Here is a 16,469-nt window from a genome sequence, read left to right on the forward strand (position 1 = left end):
ATTAACTAAAATCTAAATAGGGTGTCTGATTTAGGTAATAAATTGTAAATTTATTTAAGGGCTAACTTCCTCCTATTAAACTAATCTAAGGCTTAAACTTAAGGAATATTTTCAAATTTAATAATATGGATTATAACAGAAGCTATCTAGATTCTAAAAAGTACCATTTTTTTAATATTTACAATCGTCTCCAGCTTTTTTTGGAACTCACGGCTGTAAAGTAGTAGGAATGCTTCGCCCACAGTGGGCGTGTCTTGTCTCGGCCAATGACAACCTTTCATTTTGATTAGTCAACCTCTTTCAACTACCAATTATGTCCTCACTCACAGTAGGCCTATTAATTCTGCTACTCGATTTTCTAGCTTCCAATTTACTCAAGATTGATTGAATTGATTGAACACCTTTTCAATCAAAATAGGGTTTTCTTATTAGTCTATTCAAGTGATTGTGACAATAATTCCTGGTCATGTTATTCAGGTAATTCCAACTAGAAACAATACTAATCATGGCAGGACGACTGCTAAATTTAGCCTACCTTTTAAATTCATTTATATTGGGCTATCAGCCTCCATTTTAAGTTTGTTTCCACGATTGAAATCAGTGTCTAGTTTTCAAATCGTGTTTACTTGTTTTTTGTAAAGCTTCTTTTCAATAATGGATTGGGAAAACAGCGGGAATGTAATGAATTTCTTCGCTGGTGAGCATCAGTATTTTTAGAAAATTTTATTAGCTTTTCGAGAAAGTAGAACTCAGGAAATTGGATGGAATCCAACAAAAATTTATCCGAATAATCTTGGCAATAGGTTGTGAGTTACTGACGTGAATTTAGTCTTGATTCGTTCAAACAAAAATCTCTTCTTCAAATTCCTTTCCATTGATATTTTAGTCAAAGTGTAATTAGGCCTACTGTACACGATTCTTAATATAAATAAAATAATAAATAAATAATTTGTTTCAAGCACATATGCTAATACAAACGAGTTGAGGTGAATACAGTCATTACATTCCATGATATCACATTACTGGTAATGTTTATTAGTATGTAAGAAATGTAGTATTGGATAAATTTTATGTAAAATTAATTATTTTTGTAGTTGAACTGTTATTGCACGTTTACAAAATATGTATAGGTAGATGTAATGTTAGGTAGGTAATGTTATAATACAATATACAATATAATTCGATATTACAGATGATACACTATATATAATATATTACATCATAGTATCATTGTATCATCATTACATCATTGTATCATAGTGAAAGCATTAACATCTCGTAAAATATTCAATAATCATAAGGTGTTTGGAGGGTTGTATACCCTGCCCCTTCAATCCTTCAGTCCTTTGTCATACGGAATTGTTTCAAGCAAGTCACACTCTAAAAATCTAAAATATTGGCATTAATAAATTGACTGAGTTGTGATGTGGATTTTCGATTAAATTATTCTTCTATTTTGATAAACGTGATGCTAATGAAGCAAATTATTCAGTGGTATTTTTTTAGTGTCAGAACCGCATTCTTCACTCATCAGATTCCTTTTCGAAATATTTTCTGTCTACCTCAAACCTGTTCTGCCTTATTACACTCGTTTTATGAGCTACTTTAACGCGTCCTTTATCTTTCCACTCAAGATTTTGTTATCGTTTTTTCAGTGTTAGAATGGGGTGACTTTCGGAGTTGAATCATGGATTACTTTGATTAAAGTGCGGAGTTGGTACTTGGATAAATGAACATTAGATCTTTTTTGTTCAGTTGAAGAGAAACAGTTCTGTTAAAATGTTATTGTTGTTAAGTTTGAATATGAATCATTGTAGATATAAGATATATAGTTCAGATTTAACAAGAGTTGATGTAATCACAGATGGATAATGGTTGTAAACACAGATTACATCATTACGATATCACAAGAAACAATGTGAATCACATGAATAGGTAGGATCTATAAGGAGTGATAGGATAATGCAACAAAGTTTAATAATGACGTTTGTAACGCAGTTTTCTAAACATCAAGAAATCACCATTTTTTACAGACTACAATTTGTACCCCATTCGTTCTTACGCGGCTCTTATGTATTCACGTGTTTGCAGGTTGTCAATGTGTGAATGATCACAAATTCATTGAGAAGCAATTCTTGAGTATGCGCATATGAGGATACCTTTTGAGAATTTTTTTATTCTGTAACTTGTTTATCTGAGGTCTCCGCCGTGTTCCCGACGAAGCTAGTGGAAGCTATATTGTCCCTGTACGCAGGCTACGTACTTAGCTAATAATAAATACTTCTGTGCATTTCATGACATGGTAATCACCCATGTTAGCCAGAAGTCACTAGCCGTAGAATTCACAAAATAATAATTATTAAACGAAAATCTCAATTAAATGCTGTAAATCACCCCGAAGACTTCTGCTACTGCAAATATTGACAACAGGATAAACAGCTAGATGGAAATAGATGGAAATTCGATGAGCTCTACTATACAAAAATTATTTGTCAGCCCGGGAATCGAACCCAGTGCCTTCTAATTGCCGGTCAGGAATGCTTACCCTTTACACCAAACTGACAATCTCTGGATAGTAGCGCTCATTTCTATACAAAGGCATAGCGGCCAGTCAGTCTACAGGTGGAAACAAATTGGAAGTTGCATTTGTTCAAATGCTAATTAATAAATAATTATTATTAAACGAAAATCTCAATTAAATGCTGTAAATCACCCCGAAGACTTCTGCTACTTCAAATATTGACAACAGGGTAAACAGCTAGATGGAAATTCGAACCCAGTACCTCCTAATTGCCGGTCAGGAATGTCCCGGCTGACAAATAATTTTTGTATAGTAGCGCTCATCGAATTTCTATCTAGCTGTTCACCCTGTTGTCAATATTTGCAGTAGCAGAAGTCTTCGGGTTATTTACAGCATTTAATTGAGATTTTCGTTTAATAATAATTATTTATTAATTAACAAATGCAACTTCCAATTTGTTTCCCATTTGTAAAATTTACTTAACTTTGAGAGAATCCTAGGTAAGAGTTGAGTGGTGCGGAGTATACTGTAGTTACGCGTCTTGTCACCGAGATTAGCGGTATCCGAGTATCGCTCTGCACCCGAACTGAGAATTGGCGCTAAACGTTTGTTTCCTAGTGGCGCCGCCGCCGCGACAGTGTTGCCAAACTGTGCAGTCGCCGACCACGTGGTGGTGATGTGTGAGTCACAGATCGTGGTGTGACGTCACCGAGGGAATTCCCTGTCTGACCTCCGTTGGGCGGCTAGACGCGATCAGCTGATTTGGTGTCTTGGTTGATGATGGTGAGGGGAGGGGGTTGTTTGTTGTGAGCGCGCGCGCGTACACACATACATAGACCACGTGACTGGCGGTGTGTGGAGATCTTGGATGGACATGGAGTCTGCTGTCACCTCGCTACACGTGAGAGAGCTCTCGGGTCTCTGACTTGTGTGTCGAGAGTTAGGGGAATAGCTGTTGTCCAGAGGTTCATGATCAACTGTAGATGCTAGATCGTGGTTCTCTCACTGTAGATGCTAGTTCATGAGTCTCTCACGTGATATAGAAATAGCTGATAGAGTCCAGCTTCACTATAGAAACATCCTAGAGCTCCACTATGGATGTCGCTTTAAGATAGTAGCTTGAAGAGTGTTAAATTCAATGCAAGTAGGCTATTTAAATGGTGGCATAATCTGATGATGAATGGTGGAGTATGTTTCGACCTATTCCAGTACATTTGATTCAATTTGAACCCACCTACAAATAGGTTGATGTATCCCATCATAATTGTCATCATCATCATCATCAACAACATCGTCAACATCATTACCATCATCATTATCAACAACAACATCATCATCACCATTATCATCATCATCATCATCATCATCATCATCATCACCATCATCATCATCAACAACATCGTCAACATCATCAACATCATCATCAACAGCAACATCATCGTCAACATCAACAACATCATCACCATCATCAACAACATCATCACCATCATCATCATCAACAACATCATCATCAACATCGTCAACATCATCAACAACATCATCATCATCATCAACAACATCATCACCATCATCATCATCATCATCTCTCTTGAGTGTATTAGATAAGATATAAAATAACATTGGGTAATATGGCAAGTCAGAACACCCAAAAGGATCTCTGTCGATAAAAGCCATATGAATAAATGAAATAAACTTATCTCTCCAACCACCATGCCAAGCTTATGGTTTTTTTACTCATCTTCCTCGGCAGTAAGAAGTTAGATCATAAATTGAGATCTGGAAGTGGATATATTTGTATCAAATCATTCAGATTAGATCATTTCCCATTAAATCATCTTTTTTTATTACTAACAAAGAATCCTAGAATCAATGTTGTTTGGCATCATCCTCAGCAATAAATAAATGAGATCTGCTAGTGGTTAATTTTAAATCTTAGTTTAGTTGAGTTGTGGTGAACGAGGATAAAATTGGAAGAGGAAGGTATAATCAGAAATGCAGTATTGAGTTTCCCAAAATTTGAATGAAGTTGCTTACATGTTTCTTTTTTATCCTGTCTCAATCATCGACAATTTCCTACACTGATTAATTTGAGATAAGCAGGTAACCCGTGCCTCGCAAGGGCCAAATTGAAAACTTGACAAACTGTAGACTTGACGTAATGGAGTCTTGAAGAATTGAAGGCCTATAATCATCCTTGGTAAATAAAGAATTTATATGCAAAATATCAATGTAATAAGTCTAGTAGTTCAGATCTCGTGATTATGATGAGATGTCCAGTCCAGTGATGATGCGTCATTCGTGAATTCCCTATCCCGTACGTGTTTAAGCCAGTTTTTTCCTTTATTATAATATAGATGGATTCAATAATTTGAGGATAAAATGTATAGTCCCTTAAAATGAATTGATTCAAAGTTTGAAATATGTTGATGGTTTGGTCAGTGTTCAATTGGTTGATAACTCTGTTCACGTATCACTTGTTAAGTCGTTGATTTATAATTTATTTATGAGTTTTTTAGTGAAACTGATACTATATAATTGTATGATTTTGATTAAAATTGTTGTGTTTTGTTTGTGTGCAGGTGAACGCGAAGAATGAATGGGACTTGGTGCTGGAGTCTTTTGGCAATGTACCCAAGCACTGTGTCAACAGCGGCGTCGCTCTCAAACAAATCTATTTGAGGTAATATTCCATCAATTAATTTTACTTCTATGAAATAACCTGGCAATTGACAAAGTCAGGAATTAGATACATCCAGGAAATTGTTGAAAATGTGGCTAAATATAGGGTATAGTTACCAGTGAAACTGTAAGATTTCAATAGGTGACTAAGCTTTGAAGAAAAAATATTTTTTTAATTCAATGACTTAATGGGATAAAAAGTGTCATACATGACTTGTTATCTTGTTAATGTTATATTATGTATATTACATAGTTAGTATTGTCAATTAAATCTCTTACAAAATGTTGCTATTTACTGTAAAATAGGTGATTTTTTCAAATATAACAATGTGTAGCAATGTTGTTTACGGAGCAACAAGCCATATTGTTCGATCCTGTACTCTGGAAAAATAATTATTATCTCATATGAAAAACAAAGAAATCAGTTCGCTTTCTCCAAAGTTGGAAAATTAAGGTAGACGCACACAGATCGTCATCGGACGGACGGCACGCATCGGAAGATTAGATTTACGATATACCTATCGTATAGGAATATACCTATCGTATACCTATTGTATACGATAGGTATGCGCACTCCAATTGAAAGCAATGCATCAAATCTAATCTTCCGATCCGTCCGATGCGTGCCGTCCGTCCGATGACGATCTTTGTACGCATACCTTTACGGTTTACATTTTTTGGGGAAAGAATTCTCCCCAGAATTATAATTTTAACCTCAAAATCTCAATATTTATGTATATTCAAATCAATTATTTCTGTATAAACAATTTTTCCTTTAAAAAGAAAAATTTTAAGAACAATACAGCTAAATCTTTTTCTATTCTAAATTTAATAGTATTTCCTATAATATTAATTTTTTGAATATAAATCCCCCATCAAAGTAATGAGTATTTTGAGAAATGCTTAGATTCCGAAGGAAGACGTTTAGCAGATGCTATAAAGAAAAAAATCTCCATTATCAAGAATTAACTGAATTACACATGATTTACATGATGGTTATACATTGATATTCAGCATTGGCTGGACCAGAAGTGTAAAAGAGGTCTGACTCAAGGTGGGTAGTAGATGAATACGGTAGGGTAGGGTAGTCTGACATACCACACATGAATAAATTAATAGAAACAATATAAACATCTTGAAGTACCCTTTGTTTTTCAAAAAAAAACTTTAAAATATTACAACTAGTTTCGACCCTAACTTAGGTCATTTTCAAGTGACCCATGTGAGTGAAGAGTTTCTACACATAAATAAATAACTTTTATTCTGGATTTTCAACCCCTTCAAGTTAGTAGACAGAGACTAACATTATTAACAAATTCTAACATTATTATATGTTAGTAGACTATAATTTCAGTTAACTATCCAACCAATTTTATTGTGAGGAGTGTATAGGGTAGACTGGTCTAGTAAAACCGAACATCAGCAGACAGAGAAAAAATCCCACTCACAGATATTCGAATGTTGCAACGCACACAGATGTACGTTTGTGCCCACGGTATATAGAAGAAGATTTTCATCTAAATACCGTGGTTTGTGCCCATATGTCTGCTCCCGTCTGCATGGTGACGTTTAATTTTCTCTCCATCTGTCTGCTGCTGTGTGCCTTCACCCGAAGGGGTGTCATTAGTATTTGCGATATCTCAAAAGTGCCAGTATTTTAATATCAACATATTTTCATTTAACAACTAAAACCTTTCCCAACCCCTAACCTTTCCTTTTACCTTTTATAACCAAATTGAACAGAACCTTTTAGGTTACACTAGACAAAATGAAACTTGCAGTTCTGAGGCACTACCGACCGGAGTGTTGTAGATCTGCAGATGATGCTAGCTCTCTACTCATGCAAGATACCGCGCGTTCCCAGTCAGTCAGTACAGACCACGTGCTAGTGTTTACAAAATATGCGCACGCACGCATAAGTGTGCTAGCTCGCCGCCAAAACAGCAACTCTGTCTTTTGGTAGTGGTGGGGGTGGTGAGCGGCGATGACACTAGTGGTGCGTGTGTATGTGCGTGCGTGCGTGTGAGTGAGTGGTGACCTCTAAACAGAAACACCGCGAGGAGCACTGACCTACATCTACAACTGAACCTACCCCCTCTCTTCCTCCTTCTCCATCACTGGCTACAATCGGAACTACCGTACCCTTTCTACCCCCCCCCTTAGTAACTGAGAGTACCCCTCCTCTGATCAGTATGCTTGTCTCTCTACTCCTCTTCATTCATCTACTCCTTGGTCACCTCCTCCTCCTCATCCTCTTCCTCTTCATACTTCTCCACCTCCTCCTTAGCAGTCATCAACCCCTTATCAGTGTGTCAGGTTGCCATGGTGACGGCGTCACTGAGTTTCAGTAGTCAGAACAACTTACTCTTACTAGTTACTCTCTTCTCTCTGTCATTCTCTCTCATACAAATCCACACTCAGATCCACTCAACTCTCAATATCTCTCTCTCTCTGAATCTCGCTCCTCCATACTCTTCCTCTGTACCTTCTTTCAATATCAATCTTTTTCTCTCTCTCTCAAAGTCACTGGTAGATAGCAAGACAAGTAGTGCTCTCCTCTTATCAAGAAAAGCCGAGATTGTTGGAGCTTGCAATCAGCACTGATATTCACTACCTGATAACTGGCGACGCGTTCCTGCTTTTGATTGGAATACTAATTTGAATTATTTCAGTTTGAAATAAATTAATTTAAACATTTGGCATTTCTAAAATAAAATATAAAATAATTATTGCTAAACGAAAATCCAAGTTGAATGCTGTAAATCACCCCGAAGGCTTCTGCTCTTGAAAATATTGACAACAGGGTTAATTTGAAGGTAATTTGGGAAGGGAAGGTTAATTTGAGGGTAATTTGATTTCAGGGCATTTGAATAAATGCTATTTCTCATCAATTTCCATCTGTTTTATATTGAAATTTTGTCACGCTACAGAACTCAGTTTATCGTTTGATTTTGTTTTTTCTCAATTTGGTTGTAGGAACCTTCAGCAAGTTAATTCATTTCTCATGATTCATTTTGATTCCCTCAAACCAAGTATAAATAGTTACTCGGAAATAAATATGAATTATTAAACTTTTACTCATGATCAAAGGCTCATTAAATACATTTATTAATATTGGATTTGCTATGATGAATGTTCTGTTCTCTTTCTTTCTATTGGGGCTTGAATAGATACTTTATGGTATTTAGCATGGTTAGGTTAGCTCTGAATTCGATGTTTGGAATTTGAAGCTAGTACTCTGGAGGTGTTGCTTTCATCATGATCTAGATTCTAGATGGTCATGAAGAGCATCGAGATTATAATAATAGGTATATTAAAATAATATACCTATAATAAATAGGTATATAAAATTCAACCACCCATTTTAATTTGAAATATTTTTTTTGTTATGTTCAAATCTAGTCTTGTTCAGTGTCCATCTATTTTTTTCCACTACATCTACGCGTTCGAGTCTCATCTTCTTTTTATCATGCTTTATCCATTCTTCTTCCGTTAAATTATATTGCTCTTCATGTTGTGCTCTTCCAACTAACTTTTACTCTTTTCTAGATACTTGTTGATCTCGTGACATTTTCTGCTAAATTACCACATGAAACCACCATTCAACAAATATTCCTGCAAAATTTAGTGTAGATCACTGTTTATCCATATAATTCCCTACCCCACTACATTTCAGTGACTTGTCCATCTATTTCTCTGTTGTGTGTGACTATATTCTAAAGTGCTGAGTTCCTTCGCCTCCTCTCACTATGAAAACTTCAGTGATCAGTCACTTGTGGGGGAAGGCCAGGGGTCACAACTACACAACTATTCATGATTATTCTATTACCACTACATTTCTGTGACTTGTCCATCTATATTTTATGTTTCGTGTGACTATTTTTTGTTATGTTTTGTGGTACAGTGAGAGTAATTTTGTTATTTAATTGTTTTCCAATCTTTTTAGGTTAAACATTTTTTTCGTTTGTAAGCGTTCACTCAGTAAAGTGGAAACATAACCTTCTTTCTGTACTACTCTATGAATCAAAATTCGAGGAAGGAAAAATTTTGGCTGTGCCTCTTGGTCCTCCCCCAATTAATGAATAATTGTGTATCTTGAATCAATAAATGAATTTATTTATTTATCACATGCCCAAAACAATCTCATTTCCAATTCATGCTATACAGTCAGAATCAAAATGTAGGTGAATTTGGAATTGTCTCTTTTCTGTATAGACTTACTTGACTTAATTCCTGTAACTCCAGTTGGAGCATAGGGCATCCACGAATAGCCGCCATCCCTCTCTATCATCTGCCATCCTTCTCACCTCTCGTCATGTATTTCCCACCTTGCCAAGTTCTTTCTCCATTGTTCGCCTCCATGAAATCCTTGGCCTTCCTTTTTTCTTCTCCCCTGAGGATTCCACTGCAAAGCATCCTTTCTATTGCTCCATCTCTTTTCCTCAAAGTATGGCCTATCCACCTCCATTTCGTCTTCCAGATCTCAATGTCTATGGGCATCTGTCCTGTATTGTGCCAGAGCTCTTCATTTGAAATCATATCTGGCCACTACACGCAACGCACTCAATCTTTCGCAGACACCGATTGATGAAGACTTGGAGTCTTTTACGGATTTCAGCTGTTGCCTTCCATGTATAGTTAGACTTCACATTTGAATTGAAAATTCGTAGCTTCGTCTGTTTCGAAATTTTATTGTTCCTCCATACTGTATACAACTGTGAAAAGACCCCATTTGCTTTTCTGATGCGAGTTTTGACATCATCCTCGGCACCTCCCTCAGGATTTACCAAGCTGCCCAAATAAACAAATGAGTCCACCCTCTCTATTCTCCCATTTATTTCAAAACTTTCCCCTTCATGAACATTGAGTACCATCTCTTTCGTTTTTGCCTCATTAATCTTCAGGTCTACATTTTTAGCAATCTCACTCAGTGCCAGCAGCTTTTCTCTCATGTCACTGTGTCTTTGTGCCAGAAGACAAAGGTCATCTGCAAAATCCAAGTCTTCAAGTCTGTTTTGCATCCCCCATTGAATACCTCTTCTCCTTCTGTTCAGTGATGTGATGTTTTCATAACCATGTCTAGCACAGTAACAAAGAGGATAGGTGACAATGCAGCCCTGCTTTACACCAGATGTTACATCAATTGGGTTTGATAACACACCATCATGAATTATTTGACATTAGTAACTATCATACAAGCCCTCAATTAGATTCAATATCTTTAGTAGAAATCCATATATTTCCAAAATCCTCCACATGCATTCTCTGTCAATTGAATCAAAGGCTTTCTCAAAGTTGATGAAAGCTAAATATAGGGGGCTCTGCCATTCTGCACTCTGTTCAATGATGATTCTCAGAGTGTTAATGAGATCAATGCAGCTACGGTTTTCTATATAGGGCTACTTGTAAATGGGCTACTAGTATAGGGCTACTTATATCACTTGAAAGTGGCATCAATATTGAAACATGTTGTGATAAAATAATTCAAAAAAGGGTACTGAGATTTTTATTTTTATTTCTATTGAATTTTGAATTCTATGTGAAGGGTGTGTTTGTGATTGCAGATACCTGGACAGGTACGAGAAGGCGCACTTCTTGGGGGATGTGGTGGAGCGGACGGCTGAGGATGAGGATGACAACAGTCGACATCGACCCAGGTGGTCGGCCAAGGCATTCCACACTGTGCCACTTGTATACAACCATGCACAGCACAATGTCTGCGGTAAGTTATTCATAACTTTATTTGTTGCACTCCAGATATTATTGCGCACTCGCCAATTGGCTCGTGCGTTAACTTGAATTTGTTACAATGCACAGTAGGCTACAATGTCTGCAGAAAGTCACCGCAATATTTGGGCAACATTTTTGTTGTACTCAAGAAATTATTCGGCAGTTGTCTATGGGCTCATGTATAGACTTCAATCTACAACAATGTACAGCACAATGTCTGCAGTGAGTTATTTACAACATTATTTATTGTACTCCATATATTATTGTGCACTCGTCTAAGGGCTCGTGCATAAACTACAATTTGTTATCATTCACAGTATAATGTCTTATACACATTTACAACTTTTTCTGTTTCACTCAAGAAACTATTCGTCATTCGCCTATGGGCTCATGAATAGACTTCAATATATACAGCACAATGCTGTAAGTCATTTACAACGGTTTTTGTTGTACTCCACACAATATTCTGCACTCGCCTATGAACTCGTGCGTGTAAACTTCAACCGTGCTCAATAGAATGTCTGTGCTATTAGGCTCAACTCACACTACCTCGACTCAAATCGTACGACTCCAGTCGAGGATACTCCAATATTCCAACCTTAAGTCTTTATCGCTCATTGTCACTAATTCAGTTCCATGCTACTCTATTTTCTAACCATATTTTATTAAAAATATAAGATCTAATTCGTCACTAATTTGCATGTAACAAATTTTATAATAATTATTATGAATATATTGTCTTATCTAATTCGTATTATTGTCTTATCTAAAATGATAAAACAACACTTTCATGAAACATAACCTCATTTTTATTAAAAATGCACGGTACTACGCAACTCAAGTCGAGGCTCGACCAACATGTCGAGTCGACGCTCGTCTCACAGTCGTGAGGTCGCGGAGACTAGAGTCGACTGGTCTGAGTGTCACCATTTGAAAACACATGCTGCGTCGAGAAGAGAGTAGAGTCGCAGTCTCTTCTCGGCTTGAGTCGCGTAAGTGTGAGTTGAGCCATACAGTCATTTACATTAATAATTATTATTATGCATACGGCAAACAGTAAAGAATCCAATTTTCACGAATAAGTTGCTAAGTATGGCATTCAAAATTGTTCAGCTAATTTATATTATCTTGCACTAAATTCAATATCGAAAACTTTCCATGGATCGACATGCTTCAAGAATGTGCCTCATTGTTTGTATCTCGCCACACTCACAAAGAAGAGAATCAGCGGAACCCCAGCGATGCATAATTCCTCTGGCATCTCCCCTGTCCAGTCCTAAATCTGTTGAGTCTCACCTAAAGGCGCCGTGGCAGATCAAATCCATTCATACACTGGTCATTTAGACCTGTCATTTTTGTTGTAATAGTAATCCTGACCCTATTCTGCACTCGCCTACATGTTTGTGTATAAACTTTATTCACAACCATGCCGAGCGCAATGTGGTCATTGCAATATTGTAATATTTTTGACATTGTAATTTGTGGGAAAGTACTCAAGCAAACTATTCCGTACTCGCCATGGATTGTGCGTAATCTTCAATTTACAACCACAATGTCTTATCTTCCTATATTATTTTCGGGGGAAAAAAAATATTAGGGAACAAACAATAAGTTGATCAAGAACACTTATCATTTCAGACCGGGTGTAACAGAGGAATTTCAAGTTTATCCTACTAAACTTTCATTGATTAGACAGCTAATTTACACAAGCAGTAAACTGATCAATGCAATACCTTTTGACTTGGATTTCAAAATTAGTAAAAAGAGCGTCAATGAGTGGATTAAGAGGGAATATTTCTTTACCTTAAATATAGCAATTTAATTTTAATTATTTTATTTTAATTGTATAATCTTTTCTCGGCACAATATTTATTTATTTTTTTATGATTCTGCTGTTATAAAGTTTTGTAATTATTATTTAAATTTAACCTTAAATTTCTGCATTATTTCGAAATATTATGTTTTTCTTTCACTGTTCTCCAACTTTCACCAGCGGGCAAAGATTTTCTTTTTGCTGGTGATGCCTAGATTTTATATTTTATTTCAATTTTTTTCAAGTATATGTGTGAGTAATTATGTTTGTTTAATTATATTTTTAATGATATGTCATATTATAAAGAATATGTTTTGAATATTCTAATTGGCAATAAATGAAATTTAAATTGGATTGAAAATATATTTCCCAGGTATCATCCATCCTACTTATATTATAGCAATAATTCTGACAACTCTTATATTTTTATTTGCTTGTATTGCTACCGAAATGCTTATGTTTCAAACCTAAAAACATTTCTGAATTGCCAATAATTCAGCTTCAATCTCTTGTTTTAAAAAAGGTGGATTTTATCGTTTGGTTAAATGATTTATCAGACCGTTCAGAGTTCATTCAATTTATTGGATTAATTATATCTTGTTATCGGTAGAAATTCTCTGATGACCCCGGCAGCAATAAAATCATTTATCTATTCCAATTTTCCTGTAGTATTGTATGTTCATGAAGGTTTGGAAGTTTATATCTATATAAATCATTTGAAATAAAGTTGAACAATCGTGTATTTTAAATTAAATTAAACCAACAAATTTTCAATTCAATCAAATGCAAAAATTAATTTATTTCGCAAAGCTTAATACATATTTACATTATTACAAAACATTGTAACCAGCTGAAAAATACAAATGAAATTCCACTTCGAAAACAACTTATTTTAACATTATTTGTTTTCTTTACAAGACAAAAACATAAAGCGAAATAAAGATGGGCACACCTAGGCATAAATTATACAAATGCATTCTTAAGACAGTCTATTACTAAAAGCGTCAAATGCAACTAGGATCTGAGGATGCAGTAGTTAGACATCATAATATTGGGGTGTGTTAGCACTTGACTATTTGTATATCAGGGTAAGGGTGAGGGTGACGCCCGCATAAACTTCAGGCTTGTTCGTGGTTAATGGGAAGGAAGGATGGTGATCATGAGATGTAACGCTGGTTTCTTCGAACTTGTATAAGATTCATAAATAATAATTTTGAAATCTTTGTGTTTATCGCTGAAGATTTCAATGAAAATTGATCCTATTTGAATTTTGAAATGAAATCAATTTTTCCTTTTTCACACAATACGTATATCTAATAGAAATGAGAATCTACGTTTATGATTGAGGTTGTACTAAAAAGCTCGATTACTTCTACATCACTGAAAAGTATTATCAAAGTCTCAGGCCCGGTTGCACAAAAGCCGGTTAAATTTTAACCGTGATTAATTTCACTCGAACCAATCAGAGAAGGCATTCTTGAAAAGACGCGGCATCTCCGATTAGTTCTCATGGAATTAATCACGGTTAAATTTTAATCGGCTCTTGTGCAACCGGCACTCAGACTCATTTAAACAAACGAATATGTTCGAATCTTAACTTATGAAAATAACTTTGATTGGTTTCAAGAGAGTAATTGAATTTGATAATCTCTATGACATTGTTTTGAGTACAAAAATGTAAATGGATTTTCTTTTTTCCATTTTCCCAAAATAAGTAAATAGATTTCCTTTTTCCATTTTCCAAAAATGTATTACTTGTAAATAGAATTTCTTTTTTATCAAGAGCATCATTTGTATACAAATTCATTTCATTTTAAACAAGTATTTCTACTTGTCAATTCTCAATACATCAAACGAGATTCGTTTTGCAACGTACCTAGATGTTTCGAAATGCACAGAGGAGAAGTTCAAACAGGGATACCGGCCAGCGAATTCTAGGTACGAGCTCTCCCTGAATTGTAGCTCTACCGATTGCGTTGGCAGAACAGGGAAATTGCAGGGAAATAGGGACATTTTAGGGAGGCGAAAGGGAAATTTCGAGTTTTTGGCGCGCTTAGCCTGGATGGCCGCTGCTTCGGGATCAATGCTGCGGCTCTTAACTTTACCCCCCTCCCTTCACAGTCATCCCTCCCCCACGGGGGCCTGCACCCCCGGATCTGAACCCCCCACCCTTCCAACCGTAACCAGGCAATCAACCACCCGCCGCGATATAAAGCACTTGGGGTTACGATACATTTGACACCCTAGTGGAGTGTTGGCGTTTGACAGAAACTCTGTTTTTGAAAATTATAAGTTATTGATTTTAAAATTGTAGTGATGTCATTTTGTAGAAGATAGCCTATTCTGAATGACACTGGAGTTGAAATAAACTGGAAAAGAGAAAGTTTTAAATGATCTTTTCAAAATCATCGTATCTTAACAGTATAATGGTTATTCTGTACTCACTGTATCTTACACTCGTATGAAAAGAGTAAATTTTATCATCTTAATTGCTCCAATTTAGATAATTGAAGAGAACATTTTTAGGCTCGCTATAAATTACTGCGTATTGCATTTATTTATTATTATTCATTATTCTGTATCTCACACTCGTATATGGAAAGAGTAAATTTTATCATCCTAATTGCTCCAATTTTGATCATTGAAGAGAAAATTTCTAGGCTCGCTATAGATTACTAAGTATTGCATTCATTTATCGATATCAACTAACCAAGATGATACTAGAATTAGAACTTGAACAGTTTTTCAGTACTTGGCTTTCTTAATTTGAATAAAAATCACATTCCTTGATTATTCTCCATTTTTCATTTGCAGAGAATATCTATAATACTATTCGGAATTAGAGGAAAGAGAGTTAAAAAAATTATGGGTAGATATTGTAATTAAAAAAATTTAATTAACTCGACGAAACCACGTTTAAGATAAGACACTTTTTTGTCACAGCGTAAGAAAAAATTTCTCTTTCACGAGCTTCTAGAACTCGAAGCAAGCTAAGAAACTTGGAAGCCAAAAAAAGTTGGTAGATGAAATGGAATTTTCTTGTTTGAAGTCAGTTCGGTCTTCGGTGTGATGGCCGGCGTTATTTTATTGATGGATGTGGTGTGTGTTTTGAGAGAGAGAGAAAGAACGAGTAAGAGAGAGGCGTACATCTGCTACCAGCAGTCTCTGCTGCAAATTGGTCCAAAAATCATAACAGATGGGTCTTTATTGCAAGCTACTCGTTTGGTGCTGTTACTAAGTGATTTTGTGTGCGCTATCGATTTTAATGAAGTAGAAATGTGTTGAAGAGAGGAGAGAGTGAGAGAGTAGATATGAAAGGGTGTGAGTGGAAGTGAGATAGACTGATAAATTTTCTGTGCTGGGAATTCACAGTCTGATTTCACGCAAAGCAGTGTCTGAAAGCAGAATGTTAATACTGCAAAACTTGACTTGAAATTGAAATGAAACAGGAAAAATTAACAGAAAATTGAACGGTTCTTTGTGCTAGGATTTTATAATAGACCAATTTCACCCATGGCAGTTACTGAATGTATAATTCAAATTGAAATTTATTCATATTGTAGAACAACTCAATTGAAACAGTGACTTGATTAGCCTAGTGAGAGAGTGTGAAATATTAGATTGACTGAGAGAGAAAAGCAGTGCAAGGGGAGAATGGTTATCCAGTATGAAATAAAAAATGTTGAATTGAATTTATTGCCAAAAATCACAAATATATATTTGTTC

The 16,469-nt window shown here is 35.7% G+C and overlaps 1 protein-coding gene across 1 annotated transcript in view; it reads left to right on the forward strand.

Annotated features, from left to right (window-relative positions):
• The window catches only part of LOC111044402 (AT-rich interactive domain-containing protein 2-like), a 120,246-nt gene that overhangs the window by 31,351 nt on the left and 72,426 nt on the right, over positions 1 to 16,469 (forward strand). The window contains exons 3-4 of the mRNA XM_039439448.1: positions 5,101 to 5,201; positions 10,765 to 10,922. Coding sequence (XP_039295382.1) covers positions 5,101 to 5,201; positions 10,765 to 10,922 — 259 coding nt within the window. The remainder of the gene's footprint in view (positions 1 to 5,100; positions 5,202 to 10,764; positions 10,923 to 16,469) is intronic.

The sequence above is a fragment of the Nilaparvata lugens genome, chromosome 12 (genome assembly GCF_014356525.2).
Source record: "Nilaparvata lugens isolate BPH chromosome 12, ASM1435652v1, whole genome shotgun sequence".
Taxonomy (NCBI): Eukaryota; Metazoa; Arthropoda; class Insecta; order Hemiptera; family Delphacidae; genus Nilaparvata; species Nilaparvata lugens.